Genomic DNA, 22549 nt, shown 5'->3' with positions numbered 1-22549 from the left:
CCACAAAGCAAGAACAGAAGATAGAAGGGAGGACATTGCCAAAGAAAGGGAAATTCGACCCACGTGTTGAAGTCCTTCAACAGCTTCTGTTATTAAAATATTAAACTGTTTCCCTACATAAATACCTGTTCCCTAAACCTCCTAAATATGCCCTCTTCCCCTTCTGCATGACCCCAGGACCTATGAATGACCAGTGGGTATCACCAGGAGGTCATCCTGTTGCCCAGTTTGCCAATCAGACTCCCATCCCTGCGAGAATTCCCCGGAGAAGATGAAGCCCCGGGTGCAGTCCTAGCACCGAGGTCAGGGGCTCAGCGCCCTTGGGCCTTCCCCTGCTGGTCAGTCTGCCCCAAGGTCACCCTCATGAGGCCACCCCCCAGTCACTGTAGCCTCTGCAGAGCCCGTACCGGTTGTTAGATGCTATATTTTGGATATCCTTCTGGGAGCTGGTGGGTAGAAGGCAGAGGAGGTGAGGCTAAGGCTCCGACCCCCATATTCCCAAACACAATGGCCACGTTTGCCCCAGGCCCCCTGGACCGATCCAGAGATCCAGAGCTTTCAGTCCTATCCCTCTGCACATCAGCATCTGAGAGCCCAAGATGTGCTGGACACTGGATGGATAGCCGTGAGCAAGGCCGACCTGTGTGTCTGATCGCCCCCTTTCCCCTCCCAGGCTCCACATTTCCTAATACGGCTCCTCCATCCATCCAGCTGCCTGAACCAGAGACAGGGGGCTCCCCCGGACTCCATCTCCCTTACCCATCAATAGCCGGTCCCCAAGTCCTAATGATTTCTTCTTAAATATTTCTCCAACTAGTCTCTTCTCTAGCCTCTCTCCTCAACAGCCACCCAAGAGAGATCTTTTTACCCCACGGATAGAGTGGCCTGGGAAGGCCTTTCGGAGGAGGTGACATTTAAGCAGAAGAGGGAGACTGTCCTTTTCCCCCCGAGGGAGCAGGAAGAGAGATCCAGGCAGGCAGGGTCAGAGTCCTGCTGAGAGCCCCAGGCAGAAGCACCGAGGGAATTCCAGGGCGGGGAGGCTACAGTTCAGAGCAGGGTCAGTGGTAGATGAGCCAACTGACAAATGCGGGGCTTCGTAGGAGCTGGGACCTTATCCTGAAAAGCACCGGGAAGCCACTGAAGGATTCTAAGCAGGGGAGTGACATGAAAAGATGTACTTTTTAAAGCGCTCCTCCTGGGCTTCCCTGGTGGCGCAGTGGTTGAGAATCCGCCTGCCGATGCAGGAAACACGGGTTCGTGCCCTGGTCCGGGAAGATCCCACGTGCCGCGGAGCAACTAGGCCCGTGAGCCATGGCCGCTGAGCCTGCGCGTCCGGAGCCTGTGCTCCGCAACGGGAGAGGCCACAACAGTGAGAGGCCCGCATACCGCAAAAAAAAAAAAAAAGAGCTCCTCCTGACTGTGGTGTGGGGAACAGACAGAGGGAAACCAGGGCAGAAAGCCAGAGCTGCCACAGCGGTCCCCTAGGAGACGATCCAGCACCTCACATGCGACTGGGCCTCCGGAAGCTACTCAGACAGAGCTGTAAAGATCCTGTCTGGGACCCAAGGCTGAGGCAGGAAGGAGTTGTTCCCAGGTCCCCTGCTACCCACAGCCAGTAACCGCAGCCAAGGCTCCCTCCACCCAGGGCCAAGCTCAGTTCTTAGATGGCCCTGCTTCCCCAGTCAGCCATGGCCGTGCGCCAGGTGCTGCTCAGTCCTCTGCCCTCCGTGGTGGGTGATACACTGAGAGCCCAGTAAGAAGGATGAACATAGACTTGGGAGTTCAAAGTCCATCCTCCTCCTGCAGGTACCAGATCACCCCGGGCAGGAGCCGTCCCCTTGAGGACCCCCACATCCTTGCCAGTAAAACGCAGATGGTACTTTGTTTTCAAGGTACAGGGAGGAACAAATGAGACTATTTGTGTGTCCAGGGAAAGATGGCAGACTCTGAAGCCCAGTGGCCTGGGTTTAAATCCCAGCTCTTATTTAAAGGCTGTGTGGGACTTCCCTAATGGCGCAATGGTTGAGAATCCGCCTGCCGATGCAGGGGACACGGGTTCGTGCCCCGGTCCGGGAAGATCCCACATGCCGCGGAGCAACTAAGCCCATGCGCCACAACTACTGAGCCTGTGCTCTAGAGTCCATGACCCACAACTACTGAGCCCACGTGCCTAGAGCCCATGCTCCACAACAAGAGAAGCCACTGAAATGAGAAGCCCACGCACCACAACAAAGAGTTGCCCCCGCTCGACGCAACTAGAGAAAGCCAGCGTGCAGCAACGAAGACCCAAGGCAGCCAAAAATAAATAAATAAAATTTAAATTTTTTTAAAAAAATAAAGGCTGTGTGACCTTGAGCAAATTACCCAAACTCTGTTTAGGAGACCTGGCGCGTTTGAGAAGCATCTGGCATGCACTAAGCAAGGAGTAGAAGAGGTCAGAGAGGTTAACACAGGCTTTGTAGGACTTCAAGGAACGTGTGTAGGCTTCGGCTTTGACCCTGAGCAAGGCAGGAGGGTTTGAGCAAGGAAGTGATCTGATCACTCTATGTTTTAAGATGATTGTTCTGACTACAGTACTGTGGGGACAGTAGATGGGGGAGGCCAGGGTGGACACCTGGAGACTGGTCAGGAGTCCACTGCAACAGTCCAATGGCTTAGCCCAGGACGGTGACAGGGAGGAGACAGTGGCCAGACTCAGAATGTGCTTTGGAGAAGAGCTGGCAGGGTCAGGAAGGAGATTGAGAAAGAAGTTAAAGCCCCCGGAGAGAAGATGGAATAAGAAGAAACAGGTGAGGGAATTCCCTGGTGGTCCAGTGGTTAAGAATCTGCCTGCCGATGCAGGGGACACGGGTTCGAGCCCTGGTCCGGGAAGATCCCGCATGCCGCGGAGCGGCTAAGCCCATGCGCCACAACTACTGAGCCTGTGCTCTAGAGCCCATGAGCCACAACTGCTGAGCCCACGTGCCACTACCGAAGCCCGCACACCTAGAGCCCGTGCTCCACAATAAGAGAAGCCACCGCAATGAGAAGCCCGCGCACCGCAACGAAGAGTAGCCCCCACTCGCTGCAACTAGAGAAAGCCCGCATGCAGCAACGAAGACCCAACGCAGCCAAAAATAAATGAATAGTTAAATAAATTTTAAAAAGGAAACAGGTGAGAACACAGTCAACTGAAGCCCAAGTCACAGAGGCAGAAAAGAGGCTACTGGATTTGGCCAGGGTGAGGGAGGGGTCACAGGCCAGATGCTCCCCTCCTTCCCCCTCTCAGCCCCAGCTCACTCCCAGCTGGGAGTCCTCCAGCGTGTTCTGTCCATATCCCAGTCTGACCAACTCCCCAGTCCCCCTGCCTTCCGACCTCAAGATCAAACTCCAGCTGGATCAAACCGCACCCACCTCTCTAGGGCCCATGGAGGTGCCTAGGCAGCTCCCGAGATGCCAAGTGGATGTGGAAAACAGAAAGTCTGACCAGTTGCCCCACGAGGGCTGCTCCTTTTCCTCCTCCCTCTACCCGGCCCTGGACACTCTCACCTTCTTGCTCCGCTACTGAGCGCTATGTGACCCTTTAATGAGCGCCCGCGATTAGATCCCATCTTGGTGCCCGGTTAACCCACCCTAATGGCCTCATTAAGGTCCCTGCATCAATAACTGGCACTTGACATGGGCAAAGGACAGGCAGAGATAATCCAAGGGGCTTAACCCCAGTTAGTCAGAGCCATAGGTTCCAATTAATAGTATTATCGTTAAGTGACATTTATGGAGCATTTAGCGTGCTTGCCCTCAGCTAAGTGTTTTTTGTGCAATACTTTACCTAAACCTCCAGCTGGCAGGGGCAATGGTCAGGGGTATGGACCCGGGGTCACACCTGTGTTTATGAGACAACTTACTTCCCCTATCCTGGCTCAGTTCCCTCGTCGGTAAGACAGGGTCAATAATATACCTACCTCACAAGTTGTCATCAGATCTGGTAAGTCAATCCAGGTGCAACATTTAAAGCAGTGCTTGCCATGCACTAAAGGCTAATATACTTACATGATAAGTTAAATAAAAATTAAATCAACAACAGCTTCCTAGGGCAGAAAAAAGTGCAACAAGATGGAGAAGCGTGTTCTTGCCAGAACCCTCTCAGGGAATTGGAAGAGACGCTTTTTTTTTTTTTTTTTTTTTTTTTTTTTGGTGGTACGCGGGCCTCTCACTGTTGTGGCCTCTCCCGTTGCGGAGCACAGGCTCCGGACGCGCAGGCTCAGCGGCCATGGCTCACGGGCCCAGCCGCTCCGGGGCGTGTGGGATCTTCCCAAACCGGGGCACGAACCCGTGTCCCCTGCATCGGCAGGCGGATTCTCAACCACTGCGCCACCAGTGAAGCCCGGAAGAGACACTTCTAAGTGTTGGGGCAAACGCCCAAGGATCATCAGTTCTCTCCTAAGGAGTGGGTGTCTGGATAAGTGAGGGGGTTCTGGCTTATGAAACAGAGGGTTCAAATTTGGATCCAGAGCTGAACTGCTCAAAGCAGTGAAGAGAGGCAGAGTCCTCCCAGTTCCAAACAAAATGAGCATAGAACAAACCCATGAGGAACAGGGAGAGGTAGGTGGCGGGAGGGACCCAACTCCCAGGTCAGCTCTGGAGGAAGGTCCTGTTCTTACTTTCAACCTACAGAGACTGAGGCCACAGCAAGGAAACAGTATGTTCAGATTTGAATCCAGACCCACTGGCCCTTGAAGTCCTTGCTTTTAAGTGCTAGACCCCAGAGAGGGGATATCATGAGCCCCTGAAATGTGGGGAGGGAGGGCGGACCTCCCTCACTGGAGGTGCTGGGTACCCTTCGGCCCACCAGCATCCACGAGAGCAGAGGCAAGAAGTACATTCTCCTTTGGAAGATGCAGAGATTTGGGCCCAGAGAGGGGGCACCACTTCTCCACAGTTTCCAGCAGGTTACCATCGTGAAGAGGAAAATCTTGGAGGGTCAGATGGCCTAGGGTCAACTCTTGACTCTACTTGTTCTGTGGCCTTGGGCAACTGCCTTCACTTCTCTGAGGCTGCTCTCTTTTCAGTGACATGGGGATGGCAATGCTCTCCTCCTCCAAGTGTAGAGGGAGTAAATTTGCTGACTCAGGAGAGGGCTCAGCCCAGCCGAGCACTGGGAGATGCTCAGCAAATGGTAGCAGCATCCTATGCGGGTGCATCACCTGCCACAGGCTCTCGGCTGAGTCAAAACACAGTGATTGGTTCAGCCCTGGGAATTGCCTCCACGTGTGTGTGTGTGTGTGTGTGTGTGTGTGTGTGTGTGTGTGTGTGTCTCTCTCTCTCTCTCTCTCTCTCTCTCTCTCTCTCTTTGTCTTTTGGTGTCTCTCTGTGTCCGTGTCTATAAAGTGGGATAAGCTTACCCTGGCTCACCTGGCAGCAGGAAGATAAAAGTCAGAGGCACAGAAGGCAGAAGACTTGGGCTGTGGGTCTCTGTGCCCCACAGACCACCTTTTTCTAGGCTGGGGGTTGGCTTGATTCCACAGGGATATAGGAAGAAGCAGCAACCCTGGAATTCTCCAGAGGCGTCTGGGTCAAATTTCCTAGGGAAGAAGGCCTCTTATCTGTGGACTTACCTGCCATAATATAAGATGGTTTCAGGCTTGATGGCTCCATCCAGATGGACGTGCAGTTCTACCTGCAAGGGCGCAGAGGAAAAGGAGAGAAAAACACCCATGAATGCCTGAAGGACCTTACAGAGGGCCACTGTTAACATTATCTGTGATAACCATTAGTCACCACATACTGGACACTTACCACATACACTTCACTAAACTGTTTATACGCATTATCCTGTTTAATCCTTGTCTGTGGGGTGGGTTTAATTATCATCTCTGCCTCTTTCACAGTGGAGAACACTGAGGTTCAGAGAGGTTAAGTAACTTGTCCAAGACCACACAGCTCTAAGTGATGGAAACAGGAACCCAAACCAGTGCCTTTGTTCTTAACCACAGCTGCTAAGTGGCAGAACCGGAATTCTAACCCAAGCCCAATTCTGAATCTGGTGCTCTTTAACACGAGGCCAGCCATGGGCCCGGAGGAGTGATGGAGCCTCAGCCACCATGCAGGCAGATCCCACTCTCAGCCAACTCACCAAACAAGATCCAACTCTAACAAAAAGGATTGGCCACAGACCTTCTGGACTAGTGAATACCTACAACATATTTCAAAAATCAGTCTCCATTTTCAAAAGCATGTGTTACTGAAAATGAAACATAGCTTATCAGGAATCAATATTTGATAATAAGATCCTTCCAGGACTCTAGAAAGGGCACCAGATAATTGGCCATCTTGGTGATCCTCTCCTACATGTTCAGCCCCATGGACAATACTCCATACACAAGGCCAAGAGTTTAAGGACAAAGACTTTGGGGAGAGCTCATCAGGCTGGACTCCCAGCTCTGCCTCTTCTCTGGCTGTGTGATCTTAGACAAGACACTTGATCTCTCTGAGCCTCAGTTTCCTCAACTGAAAACAGCTGCAAAGATTGCCTCCCTGTCCAAGAAGAGTTTAAGGACTTAAAAAGACAGTGTATAATGATGAAAAATCTGAAAGAGAAATTAAGGAAACACTCCTATTTACCACTACAACAAAAAGAATAAAATACCTAGGAATATCTAAGGAGGCAAAAGACCTGGATGCAGAAAACTATAAGACACTAATGAAGGAAATTAAAGATGATACAAACAGATGGAGAGATATACCATGTTCTTGGGTTGGAAGAATCAACATTGTGAAAATGACTATACTACCCAAAGCAATCTACAGATTCAGCGCAATCCCTATCAAATTACCAATGGCATTTTTCACAGAACTAGAACAAAAAATTTCACAATTTGTATGGAAACACAAAAGACCCTGAATAGCCAAAACAATCTTGAGACAGAAAAATGGAGCTGGAGGAATCAGGCTCCCTGACTTCAGACTATACTACAATGCTACAGTAATCAAGACAGTATGGTACTGGCACAAAAACAGAAATATAGATCAATGGAACAGGATAGAAAGCCCAGAGATAAATCCATGCTCATATGGTCACCTTATCTTTGATAAAGGAGGCAAGAATATATAATGGAGAAAAGACAGCCTCTTCAATAAGTGGTGCTGGGAAAACCAGACAGCTACATGTAAAAGGATGAAATTAGAACACTCCCTAACACCATTCACAAAAATAAACTCAAAATGGATTAAAGACCTAAATGTAAGGCCAGACACTATCAAACTCTTAGAGGAAAACATAGGCAGAACACTCTATGACATAAATCACAGCAAGATCCTTTTTGACCCACCTCCTAGAGAAATGGAAATAAAAACAAAAATAAACAAATGGGGCCTAATGAATCTTAAAATCTTTTGCACAGCAAAGGAAACCATAAACAAGATGAAAAGACAACCCTCAGAATGGGAGAAAATATTTGCAAATGAAGCAACTGACAAAGGATTAATCTCCAAAATATACAAACAGTTCATGCAGCTCAATATCAAAAAAACAAACAATGCAATCCAAAAATGGGCAGAAGACCTAAACAGACATTTCTCCAAAGAAGATATACAGATTGCCAACAAACACATGAAAGGATGCTCAACATCACTAATCATTAGAGAAATGCAAATCAAAACTACAATGGAGTATCACCTCACACTGGTCAGAATGGCCATCATCAAAAAATCTACAAACAATAAATGCTGGAGAGGGTGTGGAGAAAATGGAACCCTCTTGCACTGTTGGTAGGAATGTAAATTGATACAGCCACTATGGAGAACAGTATGGAGGTTCCTTAAAAAACTAAAAATAGAACTATCATATGACCCAGCAATCCCACTACTGGGCATATATCCTGAGGAAAGCATAATTCAAAAAGAGTCATGTACCACAATGTTCACTGCAGCACTATTTACGATAGCCAGGGCATGGAAGCAACCTAAATGTCCATCGACAGATGAATGAATAAAGAAGATGTGGCAAATATACAATGGAATATTACTCAGCTATAAAAAGAAACGAAACTGAGTTATTTGTAGTGAGGTGGATGGATCTAGAGTCTGTCGTACAGACTGAAATAAGTCAGAAAGAGAAAAACAAATACCATATGCTAACATATATATATGGAATATATATACAGAATATATATACACTACCAAATAGATAGCTAGTGGGAAGCAGCCGCATAGCATAGGGAGGTCAGCTCGGTGCTTTGCAATCACCTAGAGGGGTGGGATAAGGAGGGTGGGAGGGAGGGAGACGCAAGAGGGAGGGGATATGGGGATATACATATGCATATAGCTGATTCACTTTGTTATACAGCAGAAACTAACACAGCATTGTAAAGCAATTATACTCCAACAAAGATGTTAAAAAAGAAAAAGAAAAAGACAGTGTAGGTGGGCGAGTTCGGCCCACAGGAAGACAGCCCCTGCCTCTCAGCCAGGGCCCTTTCCACAGGCTGTTAAGAGAAGCACAGCAGGTGCTGGGAAACAGTGGGAAAGCAACTGCTATCTCCCTGTTCCAGGTCACGGAAGAAACTTTTCCCCAGCCAGGGAGAGAGCCAGAAAAATTTTAATAAACATCTCTACCAGGGTGGGGCCTTCTCTGGAACTTGGGAGCCTGGACAAGAAAGTGGCTGCCCTGGCTGGAGAGGGAGTAGCCAGGGAGCCACTGGCCCAAGGGCATCCTGGAAGCACCCACGTGAGCTGCCTCCTGTGGGGGAAATCTGGCCTGGGGCCCATGGGAGGCCAGCAGAGACAGGGCCGCCAAGCCCCCCTATCAGCAGGCCATGCAAGTAATCACATCTCTCTGGAAGTCACTCAGCAGCAAAGGACCGACTCTGTCACAGACCCTGCATCCAGGGAGTTGCTGGATTCCCTGATGAAATGAATTCAATGCCCACTCAGCCAAAAGTTTATTGGGTTCTCAGAAAGTGCTCTGCATTGGAAACACGGAAGCTTCCAGTGCAGGAAACTGCCAACCAGCTGTTTGATCTTGGACAGGTGACCTCACCTTTCTGAGCCTTGTTTTCTTATCTTTAACCTTCACAGGGCTGTGGCCACGATCCAGCCAGAGAGATGGGGTAGTGCTGTGGTTAGAGCTGCAATCCCAGCTCCCCCACTCACTTCCTGGGTGACCTGGAGAAAGTTACTTCGCTTTCAGTGTCTCGGTGCTCTCATCTGTCCAGTGGGGAGGATGACACACCTTCCTCCCAGGGCTTCGTGAGACTTAACCATGTGAATGCACATAGCATGCTTAGGCCAGGACTCAGCACATAGCAACAGCTTTTAGCATAATAAGCATAACTAAGAATCCCTCAGTCACCAAATAGTTGAGGCCCTGCTGGGTGCACTAGGGATGGAGAGATAAACTAAAGTGACAGAGTCCTGCTCCCGTGAGGCTTACAGTGCAGCAAGGGAGAGAGACATTAAGTAAATGTCACCTTGGTAAATGTACAATCACAAGCCAAGACAACTCCTGGGAGGCACAAACATAGACCTACCAAAGAGGTAACAAACAAAAGAACTCGCCCAGCTAGAGGGCCAACGATGGCTTCCCAGAGAAAGCAGCACTTAAGCTAATAGCTGAAGGATGAAGAGGAACCAAGGAGGCAAAGGCAGGGGTGAGCAGGAAGGCTGGAAGAGCATCTAGGCAGAGGGAACAGCATGTGCGAAGGCCATGCAGCGAGAGAGGACGTGGTGTACGAGAGGAACTGAAATGGGTTCAGAGAGGGGAGCAGTTGTGGAGCTGGAGAGGCTGCAGGGGCACAAGGAGGACTGGGTTCCAACCTGAGAGCAACAGAGAAGCCATGACAGGGTTTGAAGCTGAAAAGGACAAAGCATAGCAAGACCATCTGGAAGTGGTCTTGTGAAGTTTATGAGCGATGATGGTGCCTTGGACCAGGGTGGCAAGGCAGATATGGCAAAGCAGGTGGACAGGAAGCCGTGATGAGGATGATGCTTCAGGTTGGGCCTGGGTGGGTAGCGATTCCCACGCTCTGAGACAGAGAGCCCAGGAAGAGGACCAAGTGCTGAGGGGGAGAGGAGCGGTAGGGCACAGGGAGAGAAGTACGGTTAGTGTGATCTTACTCATGTGAAGTCGGGACACCTCTGAGACCTCCAAACGCACATGGACGGACCCAGTGGCTGTGCAGATCTGGAGCTCTCAGAGAGAGAGTAGGAATATAGATGACTGAGGCTGTGATTTTGAATGGGCTCTCCCATGAAGGGAACGTCGAAGAAAGAGCATGGGACAAAGCCTGGGCAAGCGCCAGCACCCAGTGGCTTATAGAAGAGGGTGAGCCTGGAGAAGAGCTGCCAGGGCGATGGAAGGGAAACCAGGAGTGTGTGGTGTGCAGAAGGCAAAAGGCGATCAGACTCCAAGAGGGAGGAGTCATCCCCTCACCAGGGTCAGTGCAGAGGGCTGAACGGTAGTCCCCCAAAAGATGTCCACATCCTAATCCCCAGAACATATACTTCCACAGAGGGCAAAAGATGGGATTACAAATCTTGAGAGGAGGAGTTTTTCCTGGGTTTATCTGGCTGGGCCCTACACCCAGTCCTCTTTCTCCTTATAAGGGAGGCAGAGAGTTTTGAGAGACACACACAAGAGGAAGCAGCCCTGGGACCACAGCAGCAGATAAGAGTGACGCGGCCACAAGCCAACGGACACCTGCAGCCACCAGAAGCTGGAAGAGGCAACAAATGGTTAGTGAGGAGGTAGGAGGAGTTGGGGGGGGGTCCCTCTGAGAAGAAAAGAGAGGAGGAATCAGCCAGGGGGAAGGAACAGGAAAGAGAGCGAACAGGCAGAGGGACATGCAGGCACTAAGTGTCAGAATCAGGTGGTGAGAGATGAGGCCAGAGAGAAAGTTAGGGGGGTGGAGGGCAGGGAGATCTCACAGGTCACAGTGAAGGGCGATCCCCTGAAGCGTTTTGCATGGGGGAGTCACCTTTTAAAAGCTTTCTCTGGCTGCTGTGTGGAAAGCAGGCTGAGGAGAAGTCAGAACAGAGGACAGAGAGCTGACACAGTGGTCCAGGTGGGAGATGAGGCACCACTGGGAAGACTTGCTGCAGCACCAGACGCAGCACGTGCTCAGGGAGCCTGAGCTGAGCAGCGTGAGGGAAGGAGGCCTCGGAGAGCCCACGGGCTGCGGGAGACTAGAGTGCCCCGGTGGGGAGGGAAAGCAGAGCCTGCCACTTGCCCACCGTGCCCTACAGGTCCCAGCCCTCCTCAGGGCCTCCTGGGAAGCTGCCCAGACACGTTTCAGGGCAGGAACAGAGGCCAGGAGCTGCCTCCACAGGCGGTCCAAGCTCAGGCTGGCCTCCCACTGAACTTTCTGGAAAACTGAGACTACCCGTGGAGAAATCTGCCAGCTCAGAGACGGCTGGGGACCCTGCTCTGTTGGACCCATTCAGAGAAAAGAAATAGCAGCAGCGGCCTCCGACTTACTGAATATCTCCTATGTTCCGGACCATCTACATGCATCATCTTATTTCATTCTTACAACCAGTGAGGTGGGGACTTCACTCCCATTTTACACATGAGGGAACCGAGGCTCAGAAAAGTATCCAAGGACACAGAGGCAGTGATGGAGTTAGGATTTGTACCCAGGTTTGAATCTTGAGCTCCTGCTCTACTTTCTCGGCAGGCCTAGCCTCGGATGTAAATAATCCAGCAATAATCATAGCCGTGTACTCTTATCAGACCCTTGATTTCATTTGGTCTCCACCCCTAGGCAAGGGACGCGCTAGCTCCATGTTGCAGATGGGGAAATTGGACTTGCCGAGCTGAGCTCAGAGGAATTCCGTGACCTGCCCGGGATACCCTGACCGACAGTGGCGGAGCTGGGTTAGAAGGCAAGTCCTTCCACCTCTAACCCAAGTCCTGCGCGCTGCCACACAACCTCCCTGGCGCTTGCACCAGACCTACACCCGGCCTCCTGACCACTCAGGAGGAGAATCTCGGCACCCCCCTCCCCTGCATTCGCTCTCCGTGGGCCTGACTCACAGCGAACGTCTGACAGAACTGCAGGAAATCCTCCAGGTCTAAACAGGAAGCATCCCCAGTCACCAAAAAATATTTACTAAGCCTCCTTCAGGTGCCAGGCTCTGTGGGGACGTGGGGAAACATGCCGAGTCCTTGCTCTCAGGAGATGCCAGGCAGGCAGGTAAGGCCCAGGGAGGTATATGCACTCGCCAAGGTCACCCAAGGTGTCAGTGGCAGAGCCAGGACGTGGACCCAGGGTCTTGGACTCCAGGACCAGACACTCCCACATCTGACTCCCGCTCACAACTGGAGGGGCTGTCTACCTTCAAGGCACACCTGAATCACACTACTTCTCCCCAGACCCCCTGCAAACACACCCATTGTTTTTCATCCCACTGACTCTTTCAGTTTACTTACTTACCATGCTCGTGTCCCCAACTCTTAGTTTCTTTAAAGCGGGGACTTTGTGCTATCTTGCTGTGCCCTCAGGGTCCAGGACAGTGCCCCGTCTAGCAAGAAGTGCTCAGTAGGTGTTGAATGACTAAGTGATTGTTTTCTCCTCTCCCTGTCCCAGGTCAGCGGTGCTGTGTCCTCTCCCTGCAGCAAGGAAGGGCTGACCTACCCCCTTGGGCCTGGCAGAGAACCCAGGTGGGGCAGAGTAGCCAGGGTTGCCTGACCAGCCCCCAGAACCCGGGCAGTGCAGTCAGGACCTGGATGAGCCACAGGTGCCCACTTCCCTTCTGAGCCCTGCTCTTGGCATGGAGCTGGGCAGAGCCAGAGGTCAGTGTAAATAAAATTTAATACGAGCTTTAACTTCTCGTGTGGAAAATAATTGAATGCACTATTATACATAGCATGTATATACATACATCTACGAGGAGAACGCTATTTTATTAGATGGGGCATATGTTTGTATGAGAGGCCACCACAGCCTCTCAGCTGACTTTTGGGGTGAAGCCAGGAGACAGAGCAGCTCCGGGTCTGACACCGCTTCAGTCACACGTCCTCCAGGCAAGTCCTCTGGGCTCAGCGCATCTGGGCTCCTATAGCTCCGAGGTACAGAGCAGAAGAGGCCTAGCAGTCCCTCAGTGCCTCCTGCTGACTCAGGGCCCAACCAAGCTCTCTGCTGCCTCTGTGAGCTTCCCCAGGGGCTTCACAGAAGGCAAGGTGTGGCCTCAGCCAGGGGGACATCTTGTTGAGCAGCAGCCTAGGGACTTAGCACAGTTACCCCCATTTCATAAGTGAGAAGTCCGAGGCTCAGAGAGATTAAGGAACTTGCCCTGGGGCGCAGTCTAATGAGCGCCACACCAGGAAACTGTTTGACTCTAAAGCGGGAGGTCATAACCACCCCAGCACACTCTGTTCATCCTGCATATCGGTGCTGAGTCAGCACTGGTAAAATCGAAACCTGATTAATAACCATGACGAGGCTGGTCAATAGCAGCTGGCATTGGCCTGCCCCCTGCCCCAGGCATTTCATGTAGGGTGGATACAAATATGATTCCCGTTTTACAGATGGGGAAACTGAGGCACAGAGAAGCAACTCACTCAAGACCCCCAGAGACCGTCTCTTCCCCCACCTTGCTGCTCTGGAGCCTCTGGAGTGTGGGTGAGTCTGGTCCCAACACTCTGGGTAAATGTAGGCTTGAACCTCACCTTGGCCGCCCTGGCTTACTCTTCTCCCCTGTCCAAAACAAGGCCACAGTCCTACCCCTCCCTGGCCCAGGGGGCACCCCCTAGGACAACAGGGCAGACGGACAAGCTTCTTCCAGCTCACAGGACCCCTTCCCACCCAGGCCAAGCCCACCCTGAGGTCAGATGTGGAATCAGGAGGCTGGCTGGCCTGTCCTGCCTCAGTGTGTGACCACAGACACTGCACTTCCCTTCTCTGGTCCTTGCTTCTTCCTCTGTCAAAGAAAAGGCTTCAATGAAACCCAACCTCACTCTTCCCCTCCCTCCCAACTGCCGCAGGCGGGCGTTGTAACAGGTAAGGCTGGCAGACTCTTCCCAGCCAGGGGCATTTTTCTTTTAACAGGTGGCTCTGGTTACAGAAAAGCAGCAAAAGCCCAAAGCAGTGCTAACACAGTGGGCTTTGTGGCTGGGAAACAAGAGGGGAGGGAGGGAGGGAGAGAGAGAGAGAGACAGAGAGAGAGACAGAGAGACAGAGAGACAGAGAGAGATATGCAGGTGGAGAGAGGCCACCGCAGGCCCCCCAGGGAGGAAATGCACACCCGAGGGCCTGCTGTGCCAGCCAGGTGCTTCACAAGCCCTAACCAGCATCCATTTCCCCCAAGAACACTGTGACCTTGGCTTTGTCAGCCCATTTTATAGAGAAGGAAGCTGGGGCTCAGGGAATTGTCCACCTGAGCCCTTGTAGCTGCTGAGTGGTGAGGCAAGGATCCAAGCTCAGTCTATCCGAATCCCACAACCACCCCGATTTACAAAGTGGGGTGTAAATCAGCAAAGCAGTTAACAGCATCTGCTTCAGTCTTAGGTAGGTCTGGGTTCAAGTCTAACTCTGCTGCTTTCTGGCTGTGTGACTTTTGACAAGTTCCTTCCCCTCTCTGAGCCTCAGTTTCCTTATATGTATATGAAGATAATAGTAGGACTTTAAAGGGCTGTTGTGAGCATTAAATGAGTTACTATATGCAAAGCAGTTAGAACAGTGCCTGAAACGGAGTAAACATTCAAATATGAGAAAGAAAAGTATGTTGGACATTGAGCCTCAATTCTCTGCATTAGGAAGGGGCTGGGCTGTATCAACCTGGACTGGCTCACTCTCCGGCCTACAGCTTCAAGGCTGTCAGATTTTGTGTAGCCTTGGACAAGCCACTTCACCTTTCAGGCCTTAATTTCATCATTTGTAAATGGGGATGAAAACATCCGCCTTGTTGAGTTGTCCAGAGGATTCTGTGAGATAAATCACTGAAGGTGCCTGGTACCCACGAGCACTCAAATGGCAGCATTGTTACTGTTATTACAATGACAGGCATGTGATCAGCGTTGCTCTCCGCGACACTGAACTCCTAAGGGCCATGGGATTTTCCAGCCTTGCCTCTGTGGAAACAGGCTGATAAGGGCCACCCCTCCACCCCTCTTTGTACCTCCTCCAGTGCCCAGCAGGTGTTCACGAAGCTACTTGTTGAAATAACATAATCAGAGCAGGTAGGCAGCCGCCAAGGATTTTGCTACTCAAAGTGTGGTCCACGGCCCAGCAGTATTAGCATCACCTGGGAGCTTGTTAGGAGCACAGCATCTCAGGCCCCATCCCAGATCTCCTGATTCTGAGTCTGAACGTTGACAAACGTCAGGTGATGTGACTATACATCAAAGTTTGGAAAACACTGCCTTGCTCTGCCTTCTCAAAGTTGGCCAGTCCTGAGCCTCACCTGGTGGTAGGTATGAGAAGCCAAAGAGCCCAGCAGAGGCTCCTGTCCCAGATAGGCCCACACCTGGGGCACTGGAACCGCCACCCCCAAAGGCTTCTGCAGAGGCAGTTCAGGAAAGCTGGCTAGGGCATGGGATTTTTGAAGCCAGCCCACCCTGGGCTCAAACCCCAGCTTGGCCACATCCTAGCTGTGTGATCGTAGGCCTAGTTAACCTGTGCCTCTCTGATCATCTATAAAATGCAATGACACCAGCTACCTCCCAGAGTCATTGCTAGGATCAAATGAATTAATGAAGGTTAATGTATTCAGAACGGTGCCTGGCACAGAGCAATAATTCAACTCAATAAGCTCTAGCTGTTAATACTACTGGTTCTCATTACTAGCTACTCCACCCATGGGAAGGCAGGGAACTGGCTCTGGTCACAGGGACTCTGAGATTCACACTCCTGGCTTCGCTGGCCAGCTCAGGCACGTTCCCTCCTCACAATAATATAAAATGTATGACATCTCACGTACATAGTGGGTGACGCTCTGCCTTCCCTCCCAAGCATTGCCTTTTAACCTTTGGACGCCCCCATGGCAGGTGGAGCCCATTTCCCAGGTGTAGAAACTGAGGCCCAGAGAGGGGAAATGACCTGCCAGCTTGAAGCAGAGAGGACTGGGAGAGGCCAAAAAAATGGGCGTGATAATAGTCCCTCCCTCATAGGCCTGCTGTAAAAGTGTTGCAAAGATTGAGTTGGTGCATATAGCAAGTTCTACAGAAAGGTTGCCTATTATTTCTCTCCATAACCCCTATTTCACTCCCAGTCAAGGAGGGTCTACTGCCTTGGGATTCACATCAGGGTAAGGTGATCTCCCAGCCCAAGGGCAGAGAGAGAATCCCAAAGCATTAAAAAAAAAAAAAAAAAAGGAAAAAAGGGGATTCCCTGGCCATCCAGTCGTTTGGTCGCTGTGCTTTCACTAAGATCCCGCAAGCCGCGTGGTGTGGCCAGGGGAAAAAAAAAAAAAGCCTTCAAAGGAAAGAAGAACTAATGATGGGGCATGGGGCATCCAGATGAGGTATGAAGGAGGCATGGCGGGTGCAGGAGCTCAGCCCCAGTGCCTGCGACGTCTGGCAGGGAGTAGCAAGCACTTGCCCTCTGGGAGGGTCATCAGAAGTGGGGGCCAGGCCTCACCTCCTCAGAGAACCCCCCTCACCTTCCTCACCTTCCCCACCTTCCCAAGGATTCTCACCAACGCTTTTCCGATGGTATCTGCCGTCATCACTCACACCTATTTCTCAGACAGGTAAATTGAAGCTGACTGCAGCTCACTCCTTCCCCTAACCCACCTGCAGCAGTCTCGACCCTAATAGCTTATTCACCCTGCTGAACAGACTCCCAGGCCCCTGCCTTCCTTGGACTGAATCTCAGAGCTCCAAAGCCCACCAAGTGGGCCCAGACCCTCCCTGAACCCACCATTCCCTCCCACCCAAGCTGGTGGGAGAAGGAACAAGGGGTTTATTGGGGCTAATGGCCGTGGCTTGGCCCCAAGTGAACCCTACCGGGGCCCAAGGCCTAAGGCCCACCCAGCCCCTCTAGTGTGTAGACAGGGGTGCCCTGCTCCCCTCCCTCCTGTCTCTGGCATGTCCCACTGCTCTCACAGGCACATCCACAAACCTAGGCTCCCTGGCACTCAAAACCCGTCATAGTGTTGGAGTATAAAGCTGTTTCCATTCACCCAGCACTCGGTATGTGTTGTCCACAACGCTAGGTGCCTGTGGGTGCAGAAACCGGGCCCCATTTTACAGCTGAGGTTCAGAGAGTTTAAGCCACCTGTCTAGGCTGCTCAGCGCCGGCGGTGCTAGGACGCCCATCTGACAGATAGTGAAACTGAGACACAGATGGGCCAAATCAGAGGCAAAAGCAGAACTTAGAAGCCAGCAAGGGGCGCCTCCCGATTCAGGACTCTTCCTGTCTCTTTGCCTCTCATTAAACGGCCTGGAGGCGGGCGAGGGCCTGAGCTGAGGGAAGAAAGCGCCTGCAGGGGTCCCGTTTGCTCCCCGCCCGTGGATGCCCCTTAAGCCCTCCAGCCAGACGCGGACGCGGACGCCGAACCCCGGACCCCCGCCCGCGCTCACTTTGGGCTTGTCGAAAGCTGGCGTCTGGGCCATGGTGCCAAGCGCGCACCGCGGCGCTGCTCCCTCCGCCGAAGATCGGTGGTCCCGCTGGGTCGATGGCCGGTCCGCTTTCCCGGGGCCCTGCAGTGACCGCGGCCCGCCACGCTCTTCTTAATGGGGCCCGGCTCCACCCCCGCGCCTGCCCTGGGCCCCGCCCCCTTGCCGGAGCCCCCGCCCCGCCCATCAGACCCGCGCAGCGCATTTCCTGGAACTCCTGCAGGGCGCTGGGGACGTACCCGAGCCACTTCGGGGCCGCGGCCCGCCCCCAATCGCTAGCCCGGGACGCCGGGTTGGAGTAACCTGTGGGCTCAGGTTGCAGCCGCCTGGCCGGGCTCTGCCTCCTGCCCGGTCCCTCCGGCACGGTCACGCTACTGCCTGGGCGCCTGCAGTGTGCCAGGCCCGAGCTGGGAGCTGGAAACAGGTGCGCTTCACAAACCTTGTGGCGCTCGCACTCTACCGGGCGAGACACACGCTCATCGCAGAATCACACAACGTAAATGTATAATCAGGAAGGTTTAATGGGGGCCAGCCGTGGCCTGCAGGTGGGGGAAGGCTTCTCTGAGGACACGGAGTTTACCAGGTGAAGGACGTAGGGGTGGGTGCAGGTAGAGTGGAAGAGGGCATTCTGTGTGAGAGACCCCAGGGAGCTGGGGAATGACAAGAGAGGAGGGGGCACACAGCGAATCCCCTCCTAGTCATTTACCCCTGAAAAACCGGCCCACGGTGCAGCCAGAGAAAGCCTACAAGAATGTTCCCACCAGCGCTGTTCCTAATAGCAAAAACATTGGAAACACCCAGATGCCCATCCACAAGCGGGTGGGCAAATAAACTGGAATATTCACACCATACTGCAGTAAAACTGAATGAACTTCAGCAGACAACAACACAGATCTATCTCACAAACAATGTTGAATAAAAAAATAAGTTGCAGAAAACTACATACTCTGGTGCAACTTTTAGAAAGTATAATAAAAGCAAAACCAAAAATATGCGTGTTTAGACACACATGCATCAGTAGAAAAAAAATTTAAAGCAAAGGAAAGATAAACACAAATTTGAGAAGAATGGTTATCTCAGGGGAATGGGGGAGTGAAAGGGGCAGGGAGGAGCGTACAGGTACATTCAGGTTATTGATGGTGTTCCCGTACTTGGGTGGGATGGTGCTGCTATTTCATTTCATTATAGAATAAATACATTGACAATAAATAAGAGGGAAAGAGGGAGTGGGAGAGTGGAGGGCAAGGGGCCAGAGAGTCAGGCAAGAACCAGGTCACATGGGGCCTGTGGGATGCAGTGAGGATTTGGTCTTGCCCCTGAGAGCACTGGAAAATCAATGGAGTGTTTTAAGTGGAGGCAAGATGAGGTTAAACTTTTATGTGGGAAAAACATTCTCCAGCAGCTACTCCAAGTGTGGTCCTGAAATCATCAGCATCGTTATCACCTAGGAGCAGATTAGAACCACAGACTTGCAGACCCCGTCCCAGCCCTTTTGATCTGGAGTCTGTACTTGAACACCATCCCCCATATGGTTTGTGTGCAGCTGGAGATGAAGCCTGGGCTCGCTGCTCTGAGGGGAAGGCATTGCGGAGGGGCCAGAGGATGCATGGGAGAGCAGGAAGGAGGCGACTGCAGGGTCTGGGTGGAGATGCCCATGACAGTGGTGGAGACGGGGAAAATCAGATTCAAGCTACATTTAGGGTGTAAAATCAGCTGGGCTTGTGTTGGGTCGTGTGAGAGTAAGGGCGAGAGCGGGTCACAAATGATCCTTCGGATGCATTGTTGAAGCCAGAGGGGTTTTCTGTAAGATCCTTTCCTGGCTCCCCGTGTCACTGAGGGTACATGATAATGGCTCCTGTTTACTGAGACGTACTCGGAGCCAGGTTCTCAGGCAAGCACTTCACAAGCACCATTCCCATTTAATCTCTGCAGCATCCTGTGAAGTAGGAATGGGTCCCACTTGACAGATGAGAACTCTGAGGCTCAGAGAAAGGACAGCCTGCTTGGCACATTTGTTATACATGGCAGAGCTGGGGGTTGAATTAGAATCTGACTCCAGAACCTTCACTCTCCACCTTATTACTGTCTCCCCAGCCCCTGTCATGACTTTCCAGTCCCTCTCCAACATCAGTCCCATCACTGCCCAGCACATTCCCCAAACACTAGTCAACCTGGATGACTTGCTGGTTGGTGACAAGTGACACGTTCTTTGCTAGTCCTCCTATTGGCCGATGGAGTCTAATTCTCCTCCTTTTGTACCTGGGCTGGACTGAGTGACTTGTTTGATAGAATGTGGTGGAGGTGACATTCCTGCACTTTGAGCCTAGGTCATAAGAAGTCTTGCAGCTGCCACTGGGGCCTCTTGAACATTCTTTCTGGGAACCCTGAGTCACTGTGTAGGAAATCCAAGCACCTTGAGATCATCACACGAAGAGAACCCATGTACAGTCATTTCAGTCCACCAGCCTTTGCAGCATCTCCACCAACAAACCAAGCACACTAGTGGAGCCACGTTGGACCCTCCAGACCAGAACAGCTGCCAGCTGAATATGTGACTACAGTTGTGCCAATGTGGAACAGAAGAATTACCCAGCTGACCCCAGCCCAAAGTCCTGACCTACACAATTGCATATATAATAATCGGCTGTTATTTGGAGCCACTGAGTCTTGGGGTGGATTGTTAGGCAGCCGTAGATAACAAATGCTGGCTCCAACACTCCCCAGCCCCCTCAAGTCTCTGCCCCTTGGTTTAATCCATCCCAACACGTGGAAAAGCCTTCTCCCAGACCCTGGACTATCGAGATTATGCTTTCCAAGCAAGTCAAATGCAAAGGAAAAAAATCAGGCTGTGTGCTGCACATCTTCTGTTTGACCCTCCAGATGTACTTTCTGTCCTTCTTGCTACTGCTGTGCCAGGCAGCCTGACCACTATGGAAACACCAATAGGCTCGCTTGCTCTCTGACTTCTGGTTGGGTTTGGTTGATAGGGGGCACCAGCAGGAGATCAGAAGGTGGGAGAGGGAGAAGTCAGGATGTTTATTCCCTCTCTCCCCCTGGCACAGTCACTGGGTCAACTGTGTCTCTCTACCAAGGTCAAGGCTCCCAGCAGGTGGCCCTCTCCACACCATTCCCTCTCCAGGTTCCCTCCTGCCCCTCGGGCTACTGCACTAGCCTTTATTGCTTTCCCTAAACTCTGCTCTCTGGGTTAGGGTCCCCTGAAAAGCAGAGCTTGAGATAAAGATTTGAGCACAAGTAGTTTATTTGGGAAGAGATCCCAGGAAATATAGGGAGGGGAGGGCAGAAGTGAGACAGGACGTGAGAGAAGCTAATACATCCAGACAGCTTACCAGACAGGACAGCTGGAGCTCAGTCCCTCAGGGGAACTCGGAGATGACGAAGAATGTGTCCCAGAGCTAACCCAGCTGAGGAGCGAGGAGGCTGCCAGGTTTATCCACCCACTTCCCACTGTCATTGTTAGAGGGCTACTGCAGGATGTTACGTTCCCGGAGTTTTTACGTTGCTCAACACAGTGGCTAAGCTTACTTGCACAGTTAGAAAACACCGGCAGGAGAGAGAGAGACAGAGATGGGGACTCAGGTATTAGTAGGAAGCAGCTGTTGCCACGTAGAGGTCATGCTGAGGACATATGGGCAGTGCACTGACAGCTACACCTACCTACTTCTTTGTAAATAAATAATTTGTAAATTATACAAATTTAGCATTTTTTCAGCTTTACCAAGGTATAATTGACAAATAAAATAGTAAGATTAAAGTGTGTGATGGGATGATTTGATATACATATCCATTTTGAAAGGATTTTTCCCCATTAAGTTAATGAATGCATTCATCACCTCACATATTTACCTCTTTTTGCATGCGAGAACACTTAAGTTCTATTCTCTTAGCAAGCGTCAATTATACAATAATGTTATCAACTATAGCCACCATATTATACATTAGATCCTCAGACTTTATTCACTTTATAACTGAATGTAAACAATCCCTTTATTAAACTCTCCTCAATTACTCAGTTTGACTGTGTCGCCTGGTTCCTGCTGGGACCCTCAGTGATACAGGCTGGCCTTGAACTTCTCCACATCAGTACACAGTGGGCCAATGTCCACAGAGTTGGAGGAGGGATGGAGAGAGATACCCTCCCCCAGATTCATTATCCACAAAGTACATCATTCCTGAGTGAAGAGAAGTGAGATCTGTTTTCAAACACGCAGAAATTGTCACTCTCGCATACCCTCCCTGAAAAATCTAGTTTAAGATCTAATTCCAGTCAACAACAACAACCAACAAAAAACAAAAAGAACCCCACAGAACTAATGAGTAAGAATATCCCAACCTGAAACAATCCTGGTCAGGAGTATTATCTCCAGCTAAAGAATTAAGTTGTGACAATAACATTGGTAACTTAGTACTACAGCACGAAATGTAATTGTTAAAGTTGTGAAAGGGAAAAGTTACATAATGAAAAAAAATCTGACTTTCAAGGCAGATGTATTAGGGTAACAGTAGTTACTGTAACACACAGACTGTTACAAATACCTGGCAAATATGCTAGAAGTAGAGTTCTTGCTCATGTAACAATTCTGGGTGGGCAGAAACTCTCCACTCAGTCCTTCTGAATCTACAACACGTGGGTCTCAAGGTTACCCTGGGGGTCATCTTTATTCCAGCCATTCAGAGGGGGAAGAGAGTATTAAGGAGTGTTGGGGCTTTTGAGGGGCCAGGCTCAGAAGAAGCACACAACTCTTCAGTCCACATTCAGTCACCACAACTGGGTCATGCGGCCACACGACTTGCAGGGGAGGCTGGGAAATGTAGTAGTCCAGGCTAGGAAGGAGCGGAGAGCCCGGATGTGGATGAGCATCCGGCAGTCTCTGCTGGAGTGGGAATGCATCTTCCTGAAGGTAGCCCTTTTGCTCCCCTTCCCACAAGACTTATCATCTTCCAGGTATCAGGGTCATGGAACCTTGTCGAACCTCACCAGCCAGGTGGAGAGGCTTC

The 22549-nt window shown here is 51.2% G+C and overlaps 1 protein-coding gene across 7 annotated transcripts in view; it reads right to left on the bottom strand.

Moving 5' to 3' along the window:
* ADA (adenosine deaminase) overlaps nt 1-17673 on the bottom strand; it is a 29197-nt gene extending 11524 nt beyond the window's left edge. For all 7 annotated transcript variants that reach the window (XR_010836377.1, XR_010836380.1, XR_010836378.1 and 4 more), the window contains exons 1-2: nt 17498-17673; nt 5595-5656 (exon numbers count right to left, since the gene is read on the bottom strand). Coding sequence is in view for 3 of the 7 variants with exons in the window: in XM_059037825.2 (XP_058893808.1) it covers nt 5595-5656; nt 17498-17530 (95 nt within the window). In the remaining 4 variants the exon portion in view is untranslated. The remainder of the gene's footprint in view (nt 1-5594; nt 5657-17497) is intronic.
* Between the last annotated feature and the right edge of the window lie 4876 nt (nt 17674-22549).

This window comes from Kogia breviceps, chromosome 14, assembly GCF_026419965.1.
Source record: "Kogia breviceps isolate mKogBre1 chromosome 14, mKogBre1 haplotype 1, whole genome shotgun sequence".
In the NCBI taxonomy this organism is placed as follows: Eukaryota; Metazoa; Chordata; class Mammalia; order Artiodactyla; family Physeteridae; genus Kogia; species Kogia breviceps.
Note: the sequence above shows the minus strand (reverse complement) of the source record. Positions and strands in the feature narration are given on the sequence as shown.